The sequence below is a fragment of the Cnephaeus nilssonii genome (genome assembly GCF_951640355.1).
Source record: "Cnephaeus nilssonii genome assembly, chromosome: 9".
Classification (NCBI taxonomy): domain Eukaryota; kingdom Metazoa; phylum Chordata; class Mammalia; order Chiroptera; family Vespertilionidae; genus Cnephaeus; species Cnephaeus nilssonii.
Window position 1 is genome coordinate 88,453,745 of NC_137080.1, and position 24,796 is coordinate 88,478,540.

General features: G+C 59.2%; 1 protein-coding gene across 1 annotated transcript in view; it reads left to right on the top strand.

The window, feature by feature from the left end:
• The window catches only part of KCNK5 (potassium two pore domain channel subfamily K member 5), a 35,810-nt gene extending 11,544 nt beyond the window's left edge, over window positions 1–24,266 (top strand). The window contains exons 2-5 of the mRNA XM_079781339.1: window positions 18,310–18,421; window positions 19,584–19,750; window positions 20,063–20,231; window positions 21,585–24,266. Coding sequence (XP_079637465.1) covers window positions 18,310–18,421; window positions 19,584–19,750; window positions 20,063–20,231; window positions 21,585–22,510 — 1,374 coding nt within the window. The 3' untranslated portion in view covers window positions 22,511–24,266. The remainder of the gene's footprint in view (window positions 1–18,309; window positions 18,422–19,583; window positions 19,751–20,062; window positions 20,232–21,584) is intronic.
• Window positions 24,267–24,796: the final 530 nt, after the last annotated feature.

Here is a 24,796-nt window from a genome sequence, read left to right on the forward strand (position 1 = left end):
GGGTGTCTGGGCCGCCTCTCGCCCAGGGATAGTGCTGCGTGGGCTAAGTGGGGCACGCTGCGCGGTAGTGTCGTGTCAGCAACCCCCGGGGAGCAGGAAAAGGGAGGGTGTCCTGATTATCAGCTTTTCAACACCCACCTCCCATCCCCCACACTCTGGCAGCGGCCAGAGATCTCCTCACCAGTGGCCCAGTGGGGGGCTAGCAGACAGCTGGGGCCTGGCTCGGCTGCCTTGCTGTGTGGTTAGGCCAGGTCACGGCCCCTCTCTGAGCCCAGGACTTGCTCACTAAGGCCAATTAGACACTTCCTGAGCGCCAGCTGTATGCCCGGTGCTGTTCTAAGGGTCTTGGGAATTAGGAGAAGGATTAGCTGTTATCCCGGTCTTGGAAGTTGGCGTGGGGCCAAGCGCTGTAGGCTAAGGATTATTAAGTAGGTGTGACATGTGGTAGGGGGTCTCAGGTGCTCCCAGGTGGGAAGTTGATGTCAGGGAAGATTCCCCTGACCGCTGGGCCTGGGGGTTGCCTTCCTTTGAGCCCTGGCATTCTCTGGGCGCCTCTCCCAGCTGCACTGGGCTTTTGCCTTGTATGCACCCCCCACCGCATCCCACCAGGCCTGTGACTTGTGCCCCATGGGATTCCAAATCTAGCACCGCTGAAGGGGGTGCTTAGCAATGAACATTCTGAACCTTGACTCCTGCGCTCATCCTCGCAGGGGGCACCTACAGGGCCAGATTCTGCCCTCACCCAGCAGGCACTCTGGGGCTGACCCGCCGCCACCTGTGTGTGCAGGGCCCTCTTCCCTGGACACTCCGTTCTCCTTTGGGAACGGTCCATAGGTTGCCTGCGAAGTGTATCTCCCTGGTGTGCATCTGTCCAGACTCTAGACCCAGGGCAGAATCCACGGGGCGGGGAGGGGTGCTGGGCAGGGCAACTTTGGAGTCGCCAGGGGCACTCTTGGGTCCTGCTCCAGAAGGCTCCTGTGTTCGCCAAGCGAGCTGGGAACTCTCAGCTCACAGATCTCTGTCTGGGCTCACCCTCGATTTTCAGAATTCCCCGTCTCCTCCCACCTGCGCTGGGGCTGGGTGTATCTCTTCAGCTTTCCCCTTCCCAAAGCCAGTTTCCCATCCGTGCCCACATGCCTCCACACCTCTGCCCGCTCCTCTGCACAGGTTCATCCTTGCTTATCTAGCCACTGACTTGCTGGGCTCTGGCCTGTGGAGTGGGAGACCCTCAGCCAGCCTATAACAGGGCCTCGTGCCCGCGCTGCCCAGGCCTGGGGTGGGTGCAGCTTCCTGGTCCTGTTTGGTGTTTCTCAGTGGGCCTGTCTCAGCCATGTGCCAGACTTGAAGTTACACAGAAACAGGCCTGGTGTGAGGGCAGCGGGCTGCTCAGAGTCGAGTGTGTCTCCTCACACTGAGTCAGAGCCCATGGGAAAACAAGCCGAGCTGCAGGCCGGGTTATCGATGCCTTTTCTTTCTCTGACTCCCCGATTTGCTGTAATGCTGTTGTATTGCTTTTAAGACAAATCGAATTTTCTTAAAGGGCAAGCTAATGCTTATGTCATCAGCTCCTTCTACACTGGCTATTTTTAAAGTATGAGGTACACAAAGCACAGATAATTTTTTCTTTTTTTTGGTGTGGTTTTGTTTTAAGTTGATTTTTGAGAGAGGAAGAGAAGAGAGAGGGATGAGGAAGGGAGAAAGAGAGAGAGTGACTTGATGTTCCACTTATTTATGCATTCATTGGGTGATTCTTGTATGTGCCCTGACTGGGGATCGAACCTGAAATCTTGGTGTATTGAGCGATGCTCTAACCAACTGAGCTACCCAGCCAGGGTTAAACAGGGTTTTAGCAGAACACACCTTGAGAACTGGTGTCACTCTGTAACCATTACACAGTCTATTGTTATTTTTAAACTAGAGGCCCAGTGCACGAAATTCGTGCACTGGGGGGGGGGGGGGCGGTGTCCCTCAGCCCAGCCTGCACCCTCTCCACTCTGGGACCCCTCAAGTGATGTCCGACTGCCCGTTTAGACCCGATCCAACAGGATCGGGTCTAAACGGGCAGTCGGACATCCCTCTCACAATCCAGGACTGCTGGCTCCCAACTGCTCACCTGCCTGCCTTCCTGAATGCCCCTAACTGCTTCTGCCTGCCAGCCTGATCACCCCCTAACCACTCCCCTGCCAGCCTGATTGATGCCTAACTGCTCACTTGCCAGCCTGATTGCCCCTAACTGCCCTCCCCTGCTGACCCGGTCACCCCTAACTGACCTCCCCTGCCAGCCTCATTGCCCCTAACTGCTTTCCCCTGCTGGTCTGTTCCCCCCACACACACCCAACTGCCCTCCCCTGCAGGCCTGGTCACCCCTAACTGCTCTCCCCTGCAGGCCTGGACCCTCCCAACTGCCCTCCCATGCTGGCCATCTTGTGGCAGCCATCTTGTGTCCACATGGGGCAGCCATCTTTGACCACATGGGGGCAGCCATCTTGTGTGTTGGAGTGACAGTCAATTTGCATATTACTCTTTTATTAGATAGGATAGAGGCCTGGTGCACGCGTGGGGGCTGGCTGGTTTGCCCTGAAGTGTGTCCCGGATCAGGGTGGGGGTTCCCTTGGGGTGTAGGGTGGCCTGGGCAAGGGGCCTGTGGTGGTTTGCAGGCCGGCCATGCCCCCTGGCGACCCAAGCAGAGGCCCTGGGATCTGGGATCTATTTATCTTCTATAATTGAAACTTTGTAGCCTTGAGCGGAGCCAAGCCTCCTGCTTGCTCCGTGGCCACAGCCATTTTTGTTGGGATTTATTTATCTTCTATAATTGAAACTTTGTAGCCTTGAGCGGAAGCCAGGTCAGGCCAGGGCGGGGAAACTTGGCTTCCTCCATTGTCGGGGGCAACCCAAGCCTCCTGCTTGCTCCAGCTCCGTGGCTGCTGCCATCTTGGTTGGGTTAATTGCATACTTGCTCCTGATTGCCTGGTGGGCGTGGCTTGTGGGTGTAGCAGAGGTACGGTCAATTTGCATGTTTCTCTTATTAGATTAGATGTAACTGTCGGAGCAGTGACTTTCTGGGCAGCGATGCTGTTTCAAGGCTTCTCAGACTGGGGAGACCTGTAGGCCAGGAGGTGTGAGATTGGGCACACAAGTTGACAGTCAACGTGTGGGTCCTCAGCAGAGGCCTGGCAGAACCGGGGGGCCCCCAGCCACTGTCCCCTGTGTTGGGGGCACTGGCCCCTGCATGGAAGGGATCCTCCAGGGACCCATGAACAGTATTATCCTGGCCTCTGTGCACCAAGTTCTGCCAAGCCCCGTGGCAGGGGGGTGGGGGGTAGGGGAGAGAAAATCGTGCCCTGCTTTTCGGATTAACAAAAAACACAAGCACAGGCAAGATTTGGGATGGCCCGGCACCGTGCCGGAGCTCGAGGTGGACGTGGGCCCACAGTGAGGGCAAACCTGAGGGCCAGGGGAGGCAGACCCTGCCGAGGGGAGGATGGGGTAGGGACCACCCACTCGTCTCTAGTTAACTTTATTATTACATGAGATGACTATTATGGCTATTTAATTTTAAGTTAAAAATCCACACAATTAAAGTTTAGATCTTGAGTCACACCGGCCACATTTCAAGGCTCAGCAGCCACACGGGACTGCTCAGGTGCAGGGCATACCGCCAGCCGCGCTCCAATGGAAAGCGCCGGAGCATTGATGGGAATTTGTTGAAGTTTCTAATGGCGCACCGGCTTCTCTGGGGTGGGAGAGGGAGACCTGGCCAGCAGCCCGGGAGTGGGGAAGGGGTGCTGAGGACCCATGGGGCGGGGGATTCCCCTGCCCCACCCACCGGAACTTGCCGTCTCTCCCAGGTGAGCACAGCCACCCGTCCAGTTCACAGAAAGCGGAGTTTTCAGAGGCCCCGTCTGTCCCATCAGACTCAGATGAGAGTGTGTTTAGAAGGAGGATCATTCCTGGTGTCCCAAACCCAGCATCACTGGCCATCCTTGGCTCCGTTGGAGGTGGGACCAGGCTGTAGAAAGCAAATCCCTTTTCCTGATCTCCAACTTGAAACTCGGGTCTCCGTTCCTTCTAATTGCCTCTCAGCCGCCAGCCTGCAGTGACGTGGGCACTAGTCCCCAGTCCTGGGAGGAAAGCCTTTTCCGAGGGCCCAGAGTCACAGGTCAGGTGACTCTGCTGGCCGCCTGGGCGCGTCTTCCCTTTGGGATGAGAACTGTGAATGTTATCTTCCCGCCACAAATCTGGAAAGAACGGGAGAAGGGGGTGACTGATCCAGGGCCCGCGTGGGGGGCCTGGCCAGGATGGTGGAAGATGTGAGGATGAGGATAGAGAGTGGGGTAGATAGAGCAGGCAGAGCATCTGCCTGGGAGATGGCTCCGGTCTAGTTCATTCATGGTTTTTGAGCCTCAGTTTCCCCATCTGCAGAAACTGCTTTGTGCCCCTTTTGCTTGGATTTGAAAGGGGCACAGAGTGAGTCCTTGCCTCACCGTCGGCTTGCCTGCTGCCTTCTCACACTGTCCTCCGCCGAATGGGAACTCCTGTCTGCCGCCTGCGTCTTGTTAGACTAGGAGGTGCTCCGGATCGGCCCTCTGTCTTACATTCCCTTGTTTTGCCCATGGCGTCAGGACACATGGTGCTCAGCAAAAACTTCGCGAACCGGGCCACCCGACTCTGAGCGGCATGGTGCAAGGAAAGGTTGCCCACCCCGCCGGTCCCCTCTCTCTTTGCGTTAAATCAGGTTGGGTGGGTCGTCTGTGCGTGGGCTGGGGCCTGGCCAGAGGTGGCATTTGCAAAAGGCAGGCACTTTTGCCCCTCCCAGGGTGGCACAGAGGGTCACCGGAACCCTTGTTGCCTTCTTTCTGGGGGTGACACCTGGGGGAGAGGCAGGCTGTGTCCTGGACCCCCGCTGCTAGGTCCCTTGTTTAGCCCTCAGCAGCCCACAGACCTGCTTCGGCAGCCTGGAGGATAAAGGGGCCTTCTGGACGAGCCTGAGAGGGGCCACCCCCCTGCCACTCGGTGTTTCTTGGGAAACAGTTCCCCAGGGGGCAGGAGGCAGGAGGCAGCCACAGGAGGAGCGGGCCTCGCGCTCCCGCCTCGGGACTCCCAGCCTTTGTGCAGGAGGGAGAATGTGTGGAAGGCGCGGTCCGGCCTCTGCCTCCGGCCCGTCGCAGTGTGGCTGTCTCAGAGTAAGACTCCTGCTGCGCCATCAAGAGAGTTTCCACTTCCTGTCACCCTGGCCTGTCCCTGGTCCTGGGCCCCAGGTTGGGGACAGGAAGTTTTTCCAACCCACACACCCCTCGCCACACACCCCTCGCCGCAGTCCAGCGCCCCTGTGCCGGGAGGCCCGCTGTACTTTTCCATGCCTTCAGCACAAAACGGCTGTTTCTTCACCCCGGGCACGTCCATGCCCCGTCGGCGGGCGTGGGAGGTGGGCGGGGGGGGGGGGGCTGTCTCGCAGCACACTGGCTGCGCATATCAGGCCCCTTCTTTCCCACACTGTTTGGGGGTCCTCTTTGTGTCTCATCCCTGTGATCTCCATCCAAATGGGGCCTTGGTGGCCGAGCCCCTGGTGCAGCTGCCACCGTGTGAGGTCTGTGTCTGGCAGCCGGGGTGTGGGGAGTCTGCATCTGGCCCCATGATTTCGGTCGTGGGGCATCGTGGTCTTGGCTCCTGTGTCTAATCGTGATTCAGTGGGATTTGACCTGGAATCCGAGGGCTATTGAGGCAGAAGGCTCCCCGGCCCACAAAGAGTACCACCCATCCCCAAATGCCCGCGCCTGTTTGCCAGTAGCTTCTTGTACATTTTATTCAGAGAGGACGGAGGCCAGCTGCTGTCCGCCTCCAGCTGCAGACTGAACCAAGGGAACGGCCTGCAGCTGAGGGACTTAGGTGGGAGTCAGACAAGGAACGCTTTGGTGACAGGTGGTTGGCCCCCAGGAGGACCCTGTGGGTGGGGGGCTCTGTGGAGAGGGGTGGGGGTGGAATCAGGCTTGGAGGCCATGGGCCAGCTTGGGGTGGGACGGGGTGGTTTATAATAAACCCAGGGGGGTTACTTCATAGGAGCAGAGAGATTCGGCTCCCCCCGCTGCAGGATTAACACCACTGCCCAGTACCCACTGGGCTTTTTAATCTTTTTAATTAGTGAAGAGGTTTACAGTTTAACCATCGGGTCATCCTGAACAAGTGATAATAAGTGGGTAGGTTTTATAATTCCTAATTAACAGAACTCCCGCCTTCAAGGACGGGCCATTTACTCACTAGCTGGAGCCGCCAGCCACAGGGAAGGGAGAGGAAAGGCGGCAGGGGCAGGGGCAGGGGCAGGGGCAGGGACAGAGGCCCAGGGCGGGGAGAGGTTGCCTGTGGTTTGAGGTCCTTTGTGGTGTCAGCCACAACCTTTCTCTCGGGGTTATGGGTGTTACAGGGAAGGCACGGGTGTGGCAGGGGTCGGGCAGGTTTCCTCCCATGGAGGCGAGAGTTGGGGTGCTGGGGGGAGTCTTGCTCTCAGACCTCCGCAGGGGCCCCAGGAACAGGGCTGGCCGAGCTCCGCGGAGCAGAGCATCCTTCTTCCACTGCTGGGGGCAGGAAGGCAGGGGCATGCTTGGGAAGACCTGTGTCCCAACCTCCCTCCCGGGCCCCCAGCCTTCCTCCCCGCCCACCTCCTTCCTCTGATGGTTCCAAAGTCTGCCGTGCGGCTGACTCAGCAGGGCTGGGGTGGCTGGTGGCTGTGGCCTGGTGGACAGGTGCGGTGGGGTGAGGTAGGGTAAAGGCACCGACGCAGAGAAGCAAGCACAAAGCCGTCCACCTGGGCCGCCGTGCCTCCTTATCCCGTGGAGCCAGGACCCGAGTTAAACACCACACCGCACCCACCTTTGTGCCCCGGAAGGGGTGACTGTGGAAGGCACTCATCTGGGAGACTCATTTATTTGGCAAATACCGAGCACGCACTAGAGCCAGGTTCTGTTCTGGGAATAGGGAGGAGGGAAGTCCGCCTTCAGCGCTCACTGTCTATTTGTGGGAGATATAGGCCAGATAGCAGTACCCACTAGAGTGTCATGTGGCGGTAAGTACTGTCCCTGGCCTTCCGGGTGGTGGTGGCCAGGAAGGAGGGCACCACCACCTTCTGGCCCAGCGCTGGCCCACAGCTCTGGAGGTCCCCTGTGCAGCGGGCACAGACCCTTGGAACTGAGCTGGTTGGTCTGCCCAGCCCCCATCCTTCCCACATCACTTTTCTGCCCAACACCGAGCCTGGCATGTAATCTGCACCCCAACCTGATGAAGTCTTGGTATCCCCACTTTCCAGATACGGAAAGTGAAGCTCAGAGCAGTGAGAAGATGTGCCCCAGGTAACCCACCGGTGGCCGCTGCGGCCAGGATGTGAACCAGGGGTGTCTGCTCCGAAGCCTGGGCCTTTCCCCCTCTGCCCCGTGCTGCTGGCGGAGGGTCCCCAACTTGCGGTCATGCGTTTTGAGGTGGATTGGCCACCCCAGCTCCTGTTGGGGGGCAGGCCAGTGTGCAGACCTGGGCTCTGGGGAGCAGGGACAAGCTGGCACGGGGCTCAGGTCACCAGCCCAGATGGCAAGATGGCAAGTCAGCAGTCCCCGTGACCTCCTTTGTGGCTGCTGAGGGCTGTTTTTAGAAACTTCGAGTGGCTGGTGACTTCCCATGGTTGCTCCTTCCGCCCTGCAAGGTCGGGGCAAATCTAAGGCATCTCCAGGAGCGGAGGGCGGGGAGCGCAAGCATGCGCTCATCCTAACGTTGAGATTAGATCGTGGGTGTGACTGCCCAACCCTGTGATAGCTCTGCAGCACCTGTCACCTGTCTACCTGCTCCATCCACTCCGCTTGGCCGGCACTTCTTAGCCCGGTCCCAGCAGTGGGGCTGGATGGTCTGGTTACTGGGTAGAAAGGGGGCTTTTGGCGGGTTCTTCCCTGTGCTTTGTCATCAGCTTGCTGTGTGCCTTCTACCATGTCACTAGCCCTCTCTGGTCAGTAGCATCCATTTTGTCTGTCTTCCTGACAGCCTCTTAAGTCTCAAGTGCCTAGGGCCAGAGGAGTTTGCAGGCATGAAAGGTGCCTGGCGAACGTGGGGTTTGGAGGGGAGGAGGGAGGTGCCAACTCGATGCTCGCCTTAGTCTGGTACAGAGGAGTCGAGTGGGGCCAGCCGACAAGCCAGGAGCCAAATCCTTCGCAGGGACCGCTCGCTCCCTAGTGACGCAGACACCTATGGGGAGGGAGGGGGGCTCTTCCGCCCACCGGCCGTGTTTGCGGGGTCCTGGCTGAGGTTTCCTTCCTCAAGTTGTTGGCCCACTAGTTGGGAGACACCTGGGCATCAGAAACAGAAAGATGCCGACATTTCCAGGATCTGGATTCTGGGGACAGGGAAGGGACCGGGTCGTGAACCCAGGCCCCCGGCCGCAGCATCCCTGACAGGGAGGAGACGCCACATGGCCCTGGGGGCCAGGCCGCAGCCACTCCAGAGCAGGGTAGTGGCTGTGAATCGGGGGGTAGAGGAGCTGCAGGTGGAAGAAGGATGTCCCTCTTGTCACTTAAGTCTCTGGACATGCCGCCTGCCCTGAGCCCTTTAGAACAGCGGTCGCCAACCTTTCAGACCTCACGGATCACTGGTTGGCGACCGCTGCTTTAGAAGGTGACACGGGGTGGATTTGAGACCAAAGCTCCCGAGGGTCACCTGGTGTGTGTTTGGGCCGGAGGGGCTCCTCCCTGCTCCCAGGGCCAACTCAGGCAGCCGTGTTGTGGGAGGTCCCCTGTGCCCCCCACACAGAGAGGCCCAGTCTCACTCAGCAGCTGAGCCCTCCAGGTGCTGAGAAGCCTGCCTGGCTCCCATCCTGAGTCCCCCACCCCCACCCCCCTCGCTGTTTGCTTTAGCCAAGCCTGCAGCCTCCCAGGTCAGCCAGCCCTGAGAAGCTCTGTCTGGACTCCAGGCTCACGGGAGGGGCGCCCAGCTGCCAGGGGGTTACCGTCCCAGCGTGAGAACAATGGGGGCAGGGTCACCTCCTTTGTTTTCATTGTCCCTCCTGCGTGAGGACAGGGCTCCTGGGCCTGAGAAAGTCGGAAGCCTGAGGTTTCTGCTAGTCCCTGTGAGTGTGAGACCTGCCAGGGCCGCTGGCTCTGCACAGGCTGCTGAGCGATGGCCCCGGAGGGCGGGCGGGGGGAAGCCCAGAGGTGGCGGGAGGACGGCCAGGCGTCCGTGGCCTGCGTGCTGGTCCAGGGTATGTGGCCTGCGTGCTGGTCCAGGGGCAGGCTGGACTTGGGCCTCCCCCTGACAAGGAAGGTGGTGGTTTGGGTCTAGGACAGTGGGTGTGAAGTGGGGCTGTGCCCAGTATTAGAGTGCCCTGCAGCAGGACCCTGGCATGCGTGTCTCCCAGGCTCCCCCAGTGGCCTCGAGGTCCCGTCCAGGTTAAGAAGCAGTAGGGTGACTGTCCCCCGCGGTGTGCCTCCCACGTTCCCCCTTGCCCAACGAGGTGTCTGGGTTTCTGGGGTTGGTGGCAACAATTTATTTTCCCTTCTGTCTTCTAAAAACAGTACAAATATCCAGGTAGGAACTGGAGCAAATCTGAAAATTTAACGAAGTCCCCGTTGCAATAATCGAGGTCTGTTCTCAGTGGAGACATGGTACCCTGTTTCCTTGCACCGGCACCTGCCCCCCCAGATCCCAATCCTTCCCTGGGAGAGACAGGCCCGGGTGAGCTGGGCCTGCTGCTGGCGCAGGTATCAGGGTGGCACCATTGGGCCCTCGCCAGTACCCTGCTCATAAACCGGCCTGCCTCTGAGCCACACCCTGGTCACCTGGGCCGAGGCGGAGGGCGGTGAATACCACGGATGCTTTCCCTGTCCTCAAATCCTCCCTCCCCCAGGGAGAAGGAGGGCTGAGCCCAGCGCCCACACCTGTGGCCCCCCACCCCCACCCCACAAAGGCAGCGGCTGCACCCCAGAATCGCCTGTGGATCCTGTTAGGGCCCAGGGCCAGGTCAGCCACATGATCAGCCTGAACTGGGAGCCACGGCCTCCATGGCTGTGTGGTGCCAGGCCTGTTTCCGCATCTAAAAACAATCCCAGCACCCCTCCCTCACCCCCAGTTCACCTTAAGGGAAAGCTCCCGACACTGAGTCAGTGGGAGAGATGGAGAGGGAAGGAGGGAAGAGAACTGAGGGGTTAGCTAATGGAGTTAAACTCTCTAATTTGTCCTGGTAATGAGTTAACAGGTGCTCTCCTCTCGGCGGGGCACTTTGATCTGCCAGCCTCCCCAGCAGATGGAGGGTGACTAGATGGGAGTAACAGCTGTACCCACAGCCCCTCAGCCGCTCCCCCTTCAAATCTGCAGGGTGTTGGGGAGTCCCAGTACATAGGCTATGGGGTCCTGCCCCTCCACCCTTTATCTTTCGAGAGCTCCCATTGTATCAAACAAGCCCAAACTGACGTACTTGCCTAGAAAGTGCTCTGACTGTCCTGTTCAGACCTCCCCTAACCCACTCACGGGGGCCTCTTCTTGGCCCCCTGCCCTGGGGGGGGGGGTTCTTTGTTAGAGACCAGATGGACAGACAGATAGACATGGACACACACGGAGAGCCCCGCACAGAGGCTGGGGGTGGGGTGGCACTGGCTGCCTTGTGAAGCGGAGGCAGCTGGTCAGGAAGTTGAGACAAGAGTTCAGAGAAGTGTCTGTGGTCCCCAGCCTCGGCCTCACGTGGCCCCCAGCCTGGGTCTCACGTGGAGAGCACCGTGGGGGGAGGCACCCGTGCGTGGCACTGCCCTTTGCAGCCGGCCTGTCCTGCTTGGCTGTGCAGGAACCTGGCCAGGATGGCTCTGGGTGGCAGAGACCAGGGGAGCGGGGCTTCCTGAGGGGTGAGGAGGACACCCCGGGGTGCCTCTGTTTCCTCCTCCCCTGCTGCCCCCCAGGTCCCTGACTCCTACTGCCCGGTGGCCTGGGGGTCCTCCTCGATGTTAGAGAAGTCACCCTGTGCCCTGAGGAAGCAGGTCAGCCCGAGAAAGGACAGTTGCACTGCCAGACAGGGAGGGTTGGGAAGAGGTGGCAGGTGCCAGGAGGCTCACCTGGGCCTGTCCTCCAAGTGCAGGGGCGTAAACCCTTTGATTTGTCCTTGGGGACCAGCCCTCTGCCCCCTGGTCTCAGGGTCTGGTTTCCTGACAGACACGCGATCTTAACTCCGAGTGCAGATACACTCACTCAGGGCTGATGGCGTCTTAGGTGCTTCTCAAGCGTAGAGGAGGTGTGACTTTGGGCAGATGGAGAAACTGAGGCTGATAGGCTGCCGTGGTGCTAGCACTGAGAGACCCCCTCCTTCTCCCCGCACCCTGCCACCCTGATTCACACTCAGGCCAGCCCACGCCTCCATGAGCCTCTGCCTGGGAGAGGACGCGGGTCTGCCTTCACGGCAGAGCCGGGCCACTCCCTTTCATGTTCCTTTTTCTGCTCTCAGAGAGCTTCCAGAGGGGACAGGTCCCCCTCCTGCAGGAAGGACAGTCCCTCGGGTCACCCCAGGGACTCTCTCAGCCCCAGGGCCCCCCGCTCTGCCCTCTTGGACGAGGGAGCTCTCGTCTGACTCCCTCACCTCCCCCCTACCCCAGCCCCTGGCCCCCAGGACCTTCAGCCCCCTGCCCTCCGGCCTACAGCCTGGTGACCAGCCCCAGCCCCTGCCACCCCCCGCCACCCCTCCGCTGCATCCACCCCCTGACCCTGCCACTCCCACTTCTGCCGGGGTCGGACTCTCTTCCCATCTTCTTGCTGGATAAAGGCTTCCACCTGTTGCTGATTAAATTAGTGCAAGCCAACTGCAGCAGGATGCTGGGGAGCTGAAGAAGGACTTGAGAGGTCGGGCGAGTTCAGGCCAGAGAACGTGCCCTCACTCATTCAAGCTAATCCACTCACTCATTTAACACATTTACGGAGCACCTACTATGTGCCAGGCAGTTTTCTAGGCTCTGGGAATATAGTAGTGGGAAAGCGGGTAACAGCCCTGCCCTCGTAGAGTTTACCTCCCAGGGGACTCCCCATTCCTGTGGCTGTTTCCCTTGCCTTGCCTGGGAACTTGTGGTCCAGAGACCTGGCTTCACTCCTTATAGCTAAACACCCCCTTCTCTACCCCACCCCCAGCCAGAGAAAGCACAGGGGTTACGAGCCGGACTGCCTGGGTTCGCTCCCCAGCCCCACCACTGAATAGCTGCCTCAGTTTCCTCGTCAGTGGACCCCCTCTTATCTGTGGTTTTGCTTTCTGTAGTTTTACCCGCAGTGAACTGGGGTCCAATTATATTACATGGAAAGTTCCAGAAATAAACAGTTCATTAGTTTCAAGTTGCGTGGCATTCTGAGTAGGGTGATAAAAACCTCTGCTCATCTCGTTCCACCCCCCCCCCCACATGAATCATCCCTTCGTCCAGTGTACCCACACTGTATGAAACGCACCTGTTAGTCACTTAGTAAACATCTGTTACCAGATCCACTATCTTCCCTGCAACGCGCTTCTGTTCCTTACCCTTATTTTACTTAACGATGGCCCCAACGCGCAAGGGTAGTGATGCTGGCCTGTCAGCTATGCCAAAGAGAGGCCGTAAAGTGCTTCCTTTGAGTCAAACGTGTCTGTGTAGGAAAAGCATAGTCTTCGTAGGGTTTGGTTCTCTCCATGGTTTCTGGCATCCACCGGGGGTCTCGGAACGTCTTCCCTTTGGATAAGGAGGATGCGGTAATGGTACCTACGTTATAGGGTGTAGAGATTTCTGTGAGCTGAATTAAAGTGCTTTCGTTGGTGTCATATAATAAGTGAGCACTTACCAGCTAGTATTCAAATATTAATAATGTTAATAATCTACGATTAAAGGATTAATAAGGCATGCCCACCCACCTCACAAGCTGGCTGAGAGGGCTAAGTGAGAGGAACCATGAAGGTTCTTTTTGTTGGACCGCCAAGCACCATGCAGGTGGCAGTTAGCGCCATCGCACCTTGGAGCCAGAGGGACCAAGTGAGCTTGGACGGAATGAATTAAGGATGACTCAACCCGGATGGCGAAGGAAGGTTGGCTGGGGTAGGCCGGGGGAAGCTAGCATCCAGGGGGATCCGAAAGGCTGCCTGCAGAGCAGGAAGGAGCTCTGATCCCTACGTGACGTAATGCCTGCTGTCCGATGTCTGCCCGGGAGCTGGAGGCGGGTGGGAGTAGCCCTGTGGGTGTCAGAGAGCCGCTGCCCCCAGGCAGGCTGCCGCCCTTGCTTCAGGTTCCCCCGCCCTGCCCGATGACAGGCAGGAAGGCCCGACCTCAGCGCCGGCTGCCCTGTCTGAAGGTGGGTATCGTTTCTCAACACCTGGATGTGCCTTCCCCGGAACTGCCCACTCGTCAGGATGAATCTCCAGGAAGAGGAGCGTTGGTTCTGCACGGGAAACCCCGGGTCCCTGGGGCTGAGCAGCTGCCCGGGAACCCAGATTTCGTGGACAGGAGAGCCCGGGCGGGCGGGGGGAGGGAGCTGGCTGCCTGAAGCCCAAGGCAGAGGCATGAAGCTGGGCTCCCGGAGGGCTGGCTGGCAGAGCTGGGCCCGCAGGAGTGGATGGACTGGTTTAGGGCTGTTTTCTCAGCTGGTGCGAAGGGGTGGAAGTGTGCCCCGGCCACAGTGGCCACAGGAAGGGGGCCGGTGTGGGAAATGGTAGGGTGACAGCCGCTTGGACCCCGACAGGCAGGGTTCTCCCCTGACTTCGTCGCTTTGAGCATCTGGACCTTAGGCTACTTACTTAGCCTCTCAGCCTCGGATCCTCCATTGTAAAATGGAAAAAATGATGGTCTCTTCCCAGCAGGATTCTGTCCTCGTTAAACGAGCTAAAGGCTCGTGGAGTGCGTAGCATGACACTGCTGCATAGTCAGCCCTCAATAAATCACAGCTGCGCATTATGAGGGCGACAGAGGCAGCAGGGAGCTCGGCTCCGTCCCCAAACAAGAGCTGGGCCCGGGCAGTGTGCGGGGTCTCCCTCGCCTCTCTCCAGGGTTCTGTGGAAAATGAAAACATTGTCTTGTGTGAATTTGGGAGCCAAGTTAAAGAATACTGCGAGTGAGCAGGGGCCACCTCCTCCCGCGAGGGCTGTTTCCCTAACCCCGGGGCATAGGACACGGAGTTTAATTGGATGTTGGCCTGGCTGCCCACACCCCTCCCCTAACCCACGGATGACCTCAGCCTGGGTCAGCCCCTCTGTTCTGGGAGCCCTCTTCCTCAGCCTGTGTGACCCTGTCCATAACCAGCACGGCGGCATCCCAAACACAGCCGCAGGGAGCAGACACCCCGAGTTCACACTGGGACCTCTGATCCCCGAGCCTCGCTTTCCTCGCCCGTCAAGCCATGCCTGTTGGGTTAGATATACATAAGCCCTGGCGAGGGGTGTCACACAGCAGCACTAGCTTTCTGCTTCCCCCCAGCACTGAGATGGAGCCCAGCTGATTCTCAGGCCAACTGCTAGGGACTCGTGGGCAGAGAGGAGGCACCACCAGGGGCATTGGGGTGCCCGGGGCAGACAGTAGTGAAGGGAGGGAGGCAGGAAATGTGCCGATTAGCAACCGTGTCTAGAACCTACCCCGTTTCTGCCACTTAACCTCTCAGCCTCAGTTTCCCCACCTCATCCAGGAGGCATGAGTACTGCCACTGGATTATTCTGAGGGTCAGTGGTGCTTTCAGCCCTGGCCGGGGGGGTGGGGGGGGTGGCGGGAGTGAGGCCCTTAGAATGGCCCCTGCCTGCCCCTCTCTGGGTGACCACGAGCGGTAATAGAGGTCACGTGGCTGTGGCTCCCTGATAACCCAGGCCAGGGGCTGCGGCTGTGCCCCGGAGGGCACCCTCCCCTCCCACAGGGTGAAGGCAGGAAGCCCGCTTTTCCGCCTCAAAGCTTCCAACCACAATGCCCTCTTTGGTTACTTGTTTTGCCAGCTTTTACGGTGGATGTCTCCTTAGCATTTACTATTCTTGAGTCACAGATCACCTTTGGCAAGCCATTGTTTCTCAGTGGGCTGTGTCGGCATGGGGTGGGGGGTATAGCGGGGGGTGTCCTCTCTGGTCCCTGCTCAGTGCCAGCAGCAGCCCCACCACCGCCACCACTCGTGCCTGACACAATGTTCCCCACAACCAGGCAGCATTTCTACACGCCTGCAGAGTGTGCCACCCCCCGTTGAGAACCCTTGTTCCTGCCACGCCTTCACCATCCCTGGTGTGCCGTGCTCACCGTTGGTCTAAACACTTTCCATTATCAGAAATGGACAGCTGCCAAGAGCAGTCCATGCTGAGATGGCTGAAAAGCCACCCTGTTCCCTCTGGGACCTTGGCTCGTTGGCTCACGTGTTGGTTAACATATCGTGAACACATCCAGAGCGGAACAGAGTGCCCCTGTGTGGCCTGGCCCTGCGCGAACAGTGGCCTGTTTCCTCCCAGCCCTGAGCAGGCAATGTGCCCACGGCCTGAGATGACTGGCTCTTCTTTCTGGCGGCCACCCTCACGTTGGCTGGTTTGTGCTCAGCTGAAACCCACGGACTTCTCCCTTCAGTCCTACACTCGTCTTTCCTAACCCAAAGTGTAAGATACGAAAAATTTAAAAGACAGTCATGTCTTAATCGTTTTGGCCCGGTTTTCCAGTGCGGATGATGTTGAGTCCCAAGCTACCATTGTGGAGTGTTAGCATCTTTTCCAGCCCGGCCTTGTCCCCAGTTTTGCATCCTTTGACGATTCGACTGGTGAGCAGCATCTCTGTCTTTAGCGTGCTGTTCGTGAAAAGATTGATGAGGCCAGGCCTGCGGCCAGGTTGATAATGATCAATACTTCTTGAGGTTGTTTACCCGTCTTTCAATGGGCCCAAATTAATCCCAGCTCTACCCTGCATTTCTCTGTCTTGTCCGCATGAATGTTTTAAGCCCCCGTGTTCGGCTGCCTCGCTAAATCTAGTTTCCCTGCATTCCACCCGCCTTCAAGGCCCCGCAGCCCTTTGGGGAAGGAGATGCACTTGGCCGAGCATGGCTGGTTCTTGGTGACCCTGTGCCGGCGCCCAGTGCCACCCCTTCCTCTCTGGATGCTGAGCGTTCTGCTGCCGAGACGTCTGCAGGCGTTCGGGTTGGCGCTTCCAGAACCCATCCTTCTTGCGTGTGTGAGAACAGAGGTGGCTGGTCTCAGCTGGTCTCCTGAAATCGCTTCCGTCCCCGAGATTCCGCGGGGATGAGCAGCCGTGGCGCTGCAGGCACGCGCTGTCTGGTCAGTGGTACAGTTCCCGCCTAAAGGTGTCCTTGTCTGCTCTTCGCGTCCCTGGCAGTTGGGTGTGCTCCACCCTCCCCGCTCTAAGACGGAGGGCTGAGTGGTTCTGCTTTCTCTGCCATCTGCTTAACATTAGGACACAGTCTCATTTCCAGGAACCCTTTTGGATGAGCCTTCATGTTTGTTTTCGCTCTCGCGTTGGCCTGTTCGTATCACAATGTCCCGGTGCCTTCACCTGCACGTGGCCTGGCCAGCTCTCTGAGGACAGGGCTGAGGGCAGCCTCTGCACTTGGCGGCCTGGGGAGAGGTGCGCTGGAGCCGCCGGGAGGGCCAGGGCAGCGAGTGTGTGGTGTATGGCCTGTCAGATGAGCCTGTCGTCATGGAAAATTCTTTACCGCGTCTGCAGGTCCGTTTATACGGGCTGCTGCTGCTGCAGACTGCACCTCCTTCAGAACAACCTGCCCACTCCCTCTCCCCCCAGACGTCACACGCTGCAGGTGGTTTCAAGCTATGGTTTCCCTGTCTCTCTCCTGCTTCCACCCCTCGTTCTGTCTTCCCTCATCCTAGGCTTTATTTTTATAGGGAATATGGCTGAGTTCCCGGTATCTGGACTGGATGGGGTATCCTGGGGCCCTCCTAGGGGGCAGAACTGACCCAGATTTGGAGCAGGTCCTGGCCCTGGGAACCCCTTCTGGGGTCCAGCCCCTGCCATTGGTAGGTTGGGTGAGTGGAGGCAGAACTGAAGGATGGGCTAGAGCAGCGGTCGCCAACTTTTCGGACCTCACGGACCACTGGTTGGTGACCACTGGGCTGGGCTGGGCTAGAGGCAGGTCTGGTCCAGTGGAAACAGGTTTGGCAGCTATCGGTTTTCCTAGAACAGATAAGCCCTCTTCTGGGCCGCTCTCTGAACTTCCCCAGGTGGCCTTTCCCCGACTGCCCAGTTTCTGGGAGCTCGGTGGGGACTTCCAGCACGATTCTGAGTCACCCTGACGTGTATACACCCGCTGATCTGTCCTGTCCCAGACACTGGAGTTGCTCTGCCCAGGGCTGAGATGAAGGAGTCCAGAGAAGGGGGGTGGGGGGAGAGGTTAGGGTCCCGGGCACAGGGAGCAGGAGGCCTTGGAGGACAGATCCAGGAGGACCTGGCGTTTGGCCTTCGCAAGTGCCCTGACAGTGGGTTGACGGGTGTATAAGGGCCCTCCCAGGCCAGCCCTGCAGTGGAACATCTCTGTGGAGAGCTGGGTGGCGGAAGGTCCTCTGTGTCCTCTGTAAGAGGCGGGACGGTCTCTCAAAGTGTGATCCCTGGACCAGCAGCGTCAGCACCACCTGGGAACTTGTCAGAAATGCACATTTTGGACCCCTTCCCAGACCGACTGGATCAGAGACTCCAGTGGGGCCCAGCCGCCCAGATTGGACGAGCTGTGCGGGTGACTCTGGTGCGTGTGAGTTTGAGCATCGCTGGCTCAGTGAGAGGATGGACTTGGGAGCCAGACTGCCTAGGTTCATACAGATGGTCCCCTACTGACGGGGGCTGGACTTAACGGTTTTTTTGACTTGATGATGGTGTGAAAGTGATATGCATTCACCGTAGAAACTGTACTTCGAATTTTGAATTTTGAGCTTTTTCCGGGCCAGTGATATTTGGTAGAATGCCCTCGTGGTGCTGGGCAGCGGCAGCGAGCCCGGGCTCCTAGTCAGCCCCGCGAATCAACAACCAACTCTCCACACTGCGCCGTGTTGCCGGTGTTTTCCGGATTCTGTGTTCTGAGCATGTTTACGGTGGTCTAGGCTAAGGTGTGATGTTTGGTAGGTTAGGTGCATTAAATGCATCATCAGGCCTTTATTGGGACGTAACCCCATCGTAAGTCGAGGAGCAACTGTGCTTGACAGCCGTGTGACCCACTTAATCTCTCTGATCCTCTATACAATGTCTCATCATCCATAAAATGGAGACAGTAATGCCACTTGTTATTGTGATGATGAATGAATGCTTATGAGGAATTGAATAGAGTGCTGCCTCTTGAAAGGCGTTTGTTCGTCTGGCCTCCTTTGACCTCCGTTGTCTCTCTCTTTAGGTCGTATCTGATGCTGCAGGTGAGGGCGTGGCCATCACAGGGAACCAGACCTTCAACAACTGGAACTGGCCCAATGCAATGATTTTTGCAGCCACTGTCATCACTACCATCGGTAAGTGTTCTGGGACCCTCGGTGTGGTGCCCAGCTCCACAGAGCCTCACAGGAACACGGTTCTGGTCAAGGTCAAGTCGGGCCGTTCGCAGCCTGGCCTTTTGACACTTGTCCTGGGGGGTTAGTGAGTCCTGGGTGACTGGCCATATCCGGGAGACTGTGTGCGGTGTCCTGACCTGGGCTCTTGGAGCAGAAAGACACAGATGGCCTCAGCCATGCAGGTGGCCGAGCAGGTCGCCCCGCTGTGCACGCCCAGCCAGTGCTCGCTCGCCAAGCCGGAGTCTATTCTGGTTAGGAGCCGGTGGCCACTCAGAAGTTAGTAATTAAACACAGAGCATCTTATCTTCTGCCATTTTGTGGGCCGACTGGTTTCCACCAGCCGGCTCTTACTTGAGGCCTCGCAGGCAGTGGCTGGCGCCGGAGTTGTCTGCAGACCTGCCAGCGGACATTCGCCATCTCTCCCGTCACTGTTCGATAGAGGTTGCTGGCTGTTGCTGGGAGGGCTCCGCTGGGGATGAAGGCACGATGGTGTGGTCATCTCCGTGTGGGTTCCAGGAAGGAACATACCAACGCGAGCATTTCAAGGGATCAAGAGGAGAAGCGGCAGGCTTCTTAGACCTACCGATGTCCCTGGTCAAGCAGGTCGCCGAAGCCCAGATTCAGAGGGAGGGGGTTAGACGCCACCTCGACGCGAGCAGCAGGTTGCGTAAAAGGGCAGGAATGAAGAATGTCTGTCTTTGGAGACCAATTGCCGCAGTGCCTCTGGGGTCGCTACCGAGAGAGGGTGTCTTTTTCTGGTTTGCACATGACTGTCATTCAGACCAGGAGAAGGCTCGCTGGTGGTGGAGGCTCCGTCTGCCTTCAGGGAGCCCCCGGTCTGATGGCAGAGGCACAGCCCACGCCCTCGCAGTGCTGTACGTGGTCGTGGTCGTAGTGTGATCAAGGGAAATGCCATTTCCCAAGTATTGATATTAGATCCAGAGCAAGTGATCTTAGAGAACAAGTCTCCCTCAGGATGTGTGTGTGAGAGTGAGAGAAGGGGGGGGGGGCAGGGGGAAGAGAGAGGGAGACGGGGAGATGGAGGCAGGGCCACTCCGAGCCTGGGCCCATTACCCCTGTCTGTGATGGCTCTGTTCTTAGCTTCACTTCTCTTTTTCCTCAGGTTATGGCAACGTGGCGCCCAAGACCCCCGCGGGGCGTCTCTTCTGTGTCTTCTATGGTCTCTTTGGGGTGCCGCTGTGCCTGACGTGGATCAATGCCCTGGGCAAGTTCTTCGGGGGACGCGCGAAGCGGCTGGGCCAGTTCCTCACCAAGAGAGGAATGAGCCTGGTATGTCCCCAACCCCCGGTGCTGGGCAGAGAGTGGGGGGACCCTGGCAGGAGATGGGAGGGTGGCAAGGATCCAAGAATTGGACAGAGGCGTTAGATGGCAAGGGGGAGTTTCGGAGCCCCTGCCCTCCTGGGTCCGGCTGGAACATTGCCCCTCCCCTCCTTCCCCGGCCGGTGAGCCTCCTCCCAGGTGTGCTGCCCCACTGGCCTCCCCTGTGGCCGCCTCCCCGGCCCTCTGGGTGTCCCTGCTGGGACCCCCTCGTCGCCATCGTTGTCTGACTTGGTCTCCCTGCGGCCCCCCCCCCCCCCCCAGCGGAAGGCGCAGATCACGTGCACGGCCATCTTCATTGTGTGGGGAGTGCTGGTCCACCTGGTGATCCCGCCCTTCGTGTTCATGGTGACCGAGGAGTGGAACTACATCCAGGGCCTCTACTACTCCTTCATCACCATCTCCACCATCGGCTTCGGCGACTTCGTGGCTGGTGAGTCCTGCCCCACCCACCCCCTGCCTCTGCCTCCCCTCCCTCCCTCCCTCTCTGCTTCTCTCTCTGCTTCTCCAGTTTCCATTCAGCTGACCTTCATGGTAGCCCCGGTGGGCTTTTGTGTCCGGGCCACTTCCTCCACCCAGTGGGGTCCAGCCCTACCTGCCAGTGGCAAGAGGCAAGCAAGGCTGAGAGTCATCGCAGGAGACGCCCGCTCCCCTTTCCTGGGACGAGGCTCCCTCCTCTCCGCGCTCCGCTAAACGCGTCTGATCTCTTCCTAGCAGGTTGGGCGCTGGGAAAGGCATGTGCGTGTCCATCCCCCGAGCTTAGGGGCACGAGGTAGGGGTGGGCCTTCCACCAGCAGGGTCTGTGCCTGTTGCCCAGGGCCCCTCCGCTGTCATAGGAGCTGAGGGAGCGGTCCCAGGGGCTTGGCTCAGAGGCCCGAAACTTGCTCTCGCCACAGGCAGCTTAAACACAAGAGAGGCTTTCTCCCGAGCTGCCGGGGCCGGGCACTCCTCCCGCCCCTTCCTACCTAATCGGGGCGGGAGATAAGGTTCTTTGGCCCCTTTGTCTGGCCGCTCGGTCACTCTAGTACTTGTGCCTGCGGCCTGCACAGCATCCTGGTTCTTAATCTTCTTGACACCATGTTTGTTCCCCCAATGCCTGCTGCCCTGCCCAGTTGACCTCAGCCTCTGCTCCAGGGGCAGGGGCAGGGGCAGGGGCAGGTCACCACCCTTCTGCCCCATTGTAAGTGGAGACTCGGAATGCTGGCAGGGGGTGGCTGAGTGGGGGAGGAGCAGGAAAGAGAGGCCTGGACACTCCGCAGAGCTGGGCCTGCTTTTTCGGGAGATAAATTTAGACAAAGGCGCAGTCCTGCCACACGCAGCCCCTGGGGCCCGGCGCAGGCGCAGATGGTTAGCCCTCGGCCCAACCATCAGCCTCATTTCCATTAAACTAGTCAGAGCTGCCTCACTTAATTCCCACCCTGGTTTTAGCTGAACTGTAACAAATACACCAAAAAAGCACGCAAAACAGGTAGGTGTACGGGTGACTAACAAAGGCAAACATTCTGGACTGCCCCCGCCCTGTGCTGGCTCCAGCACCAGCCTCCCCCGGTCCCTCTCCCTCGAGCCGCCCTTGCCCAGCGAACCACTCTCCTGACGGCCGGCAGTGGGGGACACTGAGGCTCAGGCACGTGGGGGGCTGAGAAAAGCCCATGAGTGCCTGGGGCAGGCCAGCGTCTAGCACGGGCCTCCTTCCTTTCTCTGGTGTCCTCAGAGGCTGGGGCCGTGGAGGGTCCCCGGGCCCCGCGGACCCGCTCCTGACCCTCCGGGCTCCCTGCTCTGTCCTCAGGTGTGAACCCCAGCGCCAACTACCACGCCCTGTACCGCTACTTCGTGGAGCTCTGGATCTACCTGGGGCTGGCCTGGCTGTCGCTCTTCGTCAACTGGAAGGTGAGCATGTTTGTGGAGGTCCACAAGGCCATTAAGAAGCGGCGGCGGCGGCGGAAGGAGTCCTTCGAGAGCTCCCCGCACTCCAAAAAGGCCCTGCAGATGGCGGGGGGCACCGCCTCCAAGGACGTCAACATCTTCAGCTTCCTGTCCAAAAAGGAGGAGACCTACAACGACCTCATCAAGCAGATTGGGAAGAAGGCGATGAAGACGAGCGGGGGTGGGGAGAGGGGCCCGGGGACGGGGCCCGGAACCGGACCTGGACCTGGACCTGGACCAGGACCGGGACCAGGACTGGGACCAGGCCCAGGGCCTCAGGGGGATGGGCTGCCAGGCGTCCCCGCCTCCCTGGCCCCCCTGGTGTTCTACTCCAAGAACCGGGTGCCCAGCTTGGAAGAGGTGTCTCAGACGCTAAGGAGCAAAGGTCATGTGTCGCGGGCCCCCAGTGAGGAGGCTGGGGCCGGGCCCCCCGAAGGCGGCTCCCCCACCTCCGAGGTGTTCATTAACCAGCTGGACCGCATCAGCGAGGAGGGCGAGCCGTGGGACGCCCAGGACTACCACCCGCTCATCTTCCAGAACCCCAACATCACCTTTGCGAACGAGGAGACCAGCCTCTTGGAAGAGGAGACGTCCAAGTCCTCGCTGGAGGACAACCTGGCCAGCGAGGAGAGGCCCCAGGAAGAGGCGGAGGCCCAGGCGCCCCTGACCTTGGGTGAGTTCCCCTCCTCGGACGAGTCCACCTTCACCAGCACCGAGTCGGAGTTCTCCGTGCCTTACGAACAGCTTATGAACGAGTACAACAAGGTCGACTGCCCCAGGGGCACGTGAGGGGGGGCCGGCCCCCCACTCCACCTTCGATGGCTTCCGTTACCTTCATCCTGGGCCTTCCTGCTGTGCCTGGGACCCCTGGAACTGGGAGTGGGGGGCCAGGGGCCTTTCTCGCCTTCCTTCCCCTCCAGCTAGCTGCTGCCTGCCAAGCGTGGCGCCCAGGACAGGGCCTCCGTTCGGCTGAGCGGCACCCCGGCGGTGGGAGGCGTCTGTCCTGAGCGCACCTGGTTTACTCGATGGTTCACAGGCACGTGTGGGCTGGCAGGACTGACCCCCAGAAGGCCTGCTCTGCGTGGGTCTTCACCCATCATGCGGTTGAGAATGTCACACGGTTCTCCTAGGGCGGGCCGAGGCCACTTGAGCTTACCAGTATTAATGAGCTTCTGTGTGCTCAGCCCTGACCTGGCATTTCGGAGAGAGGGTGGGCCCTGCCTTTGCAGGAGGTATAGCTGAGGGGTGGGGCTGGGCACCTCAGGCCTCTGCAGGAGCAGGGCCCTGCCTGGGGCAAGAATTTAGGGCCCCCCCCCCTCCCCCTGTCTGCCTGTCTGGCCCCTCTGCAAACTGTGGGGCAGAGACTGCCTCAGGGAGGGAGCGAAGAGATCAACACTCCTGATGTGGGAGCCAGTTCCATGCAGGCTGAGGTCCTAGATCTTGATGATTCACTGGGGACTGTGCCCAGCTCGGAGACCAGTCCCTGTCTTAGACGGTAGATGCGGGCTTTCTGCCTCCAGGAAGTGGTGGGAGGAAGGGAAGGGGCAGGCCACGGCCACTGCACTGCGGCTGGGCTCCTGGAGCTGGTGACCAGGGAGCTGCAGGAGCCAGCTCAGCTCTGCCCCCCTCCCGTCTCCCTGTGCCCAGAACAAGGACCTCGCTGCTCCCCAGGTTGCTCTTGGCTCACCAGTGGGAACGGCCAAATATGTGAATCAAGCTCCTCCCTCCAGCATGCGTGCGCGTGCGTGTGTGTGTGTGTGTGTGTGCGTGTGTGCGTGTGTGTGTGCGTGTGCGTGCGTGCATGTGTGTGTGTGTGAAGGATGTGATGGGGGAGCTAAAGATAATGTGAAACCACGCAGACTGTTTCTGGTGGGCTGGCAGGGTTCCTAGGTTCTCCTTGATGGACACTCTGGCGCCGGCCCACTGCCCTGCATGGTTTGCTATTTTTTAAATAAACTGCTGTTTTTATATACCTGGCATCTGTCGTAGGCATTAGAGCCGAAGGAGAGAGAAGGAGAAAGAGCAGGGTCCCAAGGACTGGGATGCTCAGTGTCCGCCCTCCAAGCCCCTAACTCACTTGGGCCTTGCTTGGTGACCTCAGCCAAGGTCATGAGTCTTCACACAGAGTGGGGGAGAGGGCACTGGTCAGCAGGTGAGCAGAGTTGGGGAGGGCACCCGTCACAGCCGATGGATGCCTGGCAGGCGGTGAGTGATCACCCTTGACCCCAACACCCTCTCTGCCTCTCAGCCCCTTCTCCAATACTGTGGGACCACACAGGGCCAGAACCCAACATGTGAAGACAGCGATGGACATGTGTGTCCACACCCCCTCTCATCCTGTAGCTGAGGGATGTGCTGGCTGGGCAGCGGGGTGAGAAGGAGCGCCCTGTTTTTCTGTGAAATGTTTTAATATGTCTTCGTTTCCTCACCCCACCTTGCTGGGGTGTCACTGGCTGACCTGGAATCACACACACTGTATGTACATACCGGCAATGATGTCAGATGTAATTTATTTTAACATTTTTACAATAAAACATGAGATGGACGTTCCAGCCTGGTTTGTGCTGTGGTGGGGGAGGGGTATCGGGTGTGGGGGGCAAGGTGGTGGGGGCAGTCTGGGAAGATGGGGAAGGGCTGAGGACAGCCGCAGGATCACGAGGAGACTTGGGGTGGTCTGGAGGGAGAAAAGGTGAAAGGTAGGCAGTGGGGAAGGACAGGCTACCTGAGATGAGGTGGGCAGAGCACACTCTTGGAGGAGGTGACAGCTGGCAGGTCTGAGTGGGGACAGGGAAGGGCTCCAAGAACAGGACGGGAGCCAGGAACAGGGAGCCGGGGGTGATGAGACAGTCTGCTCAGCAGTGTTCTACAGGCTCTGACTCGGTCGCATGTGCGTGAACTCGTTTGATCTTGCAACAGCTCGAGAGGTGGGTGTCGCATCCCCATTTTACAGGCGAGGGAGCAGGCCCCGAGGTGCCTGTGCAAGATCCGGACAGGTGGGGAGCCTGGGTTCAAACCCACGCAGCCGGCTCGGGTCACTGAGGTCGGCACCGTCCATGACAATTCCGGGGCCTTCTT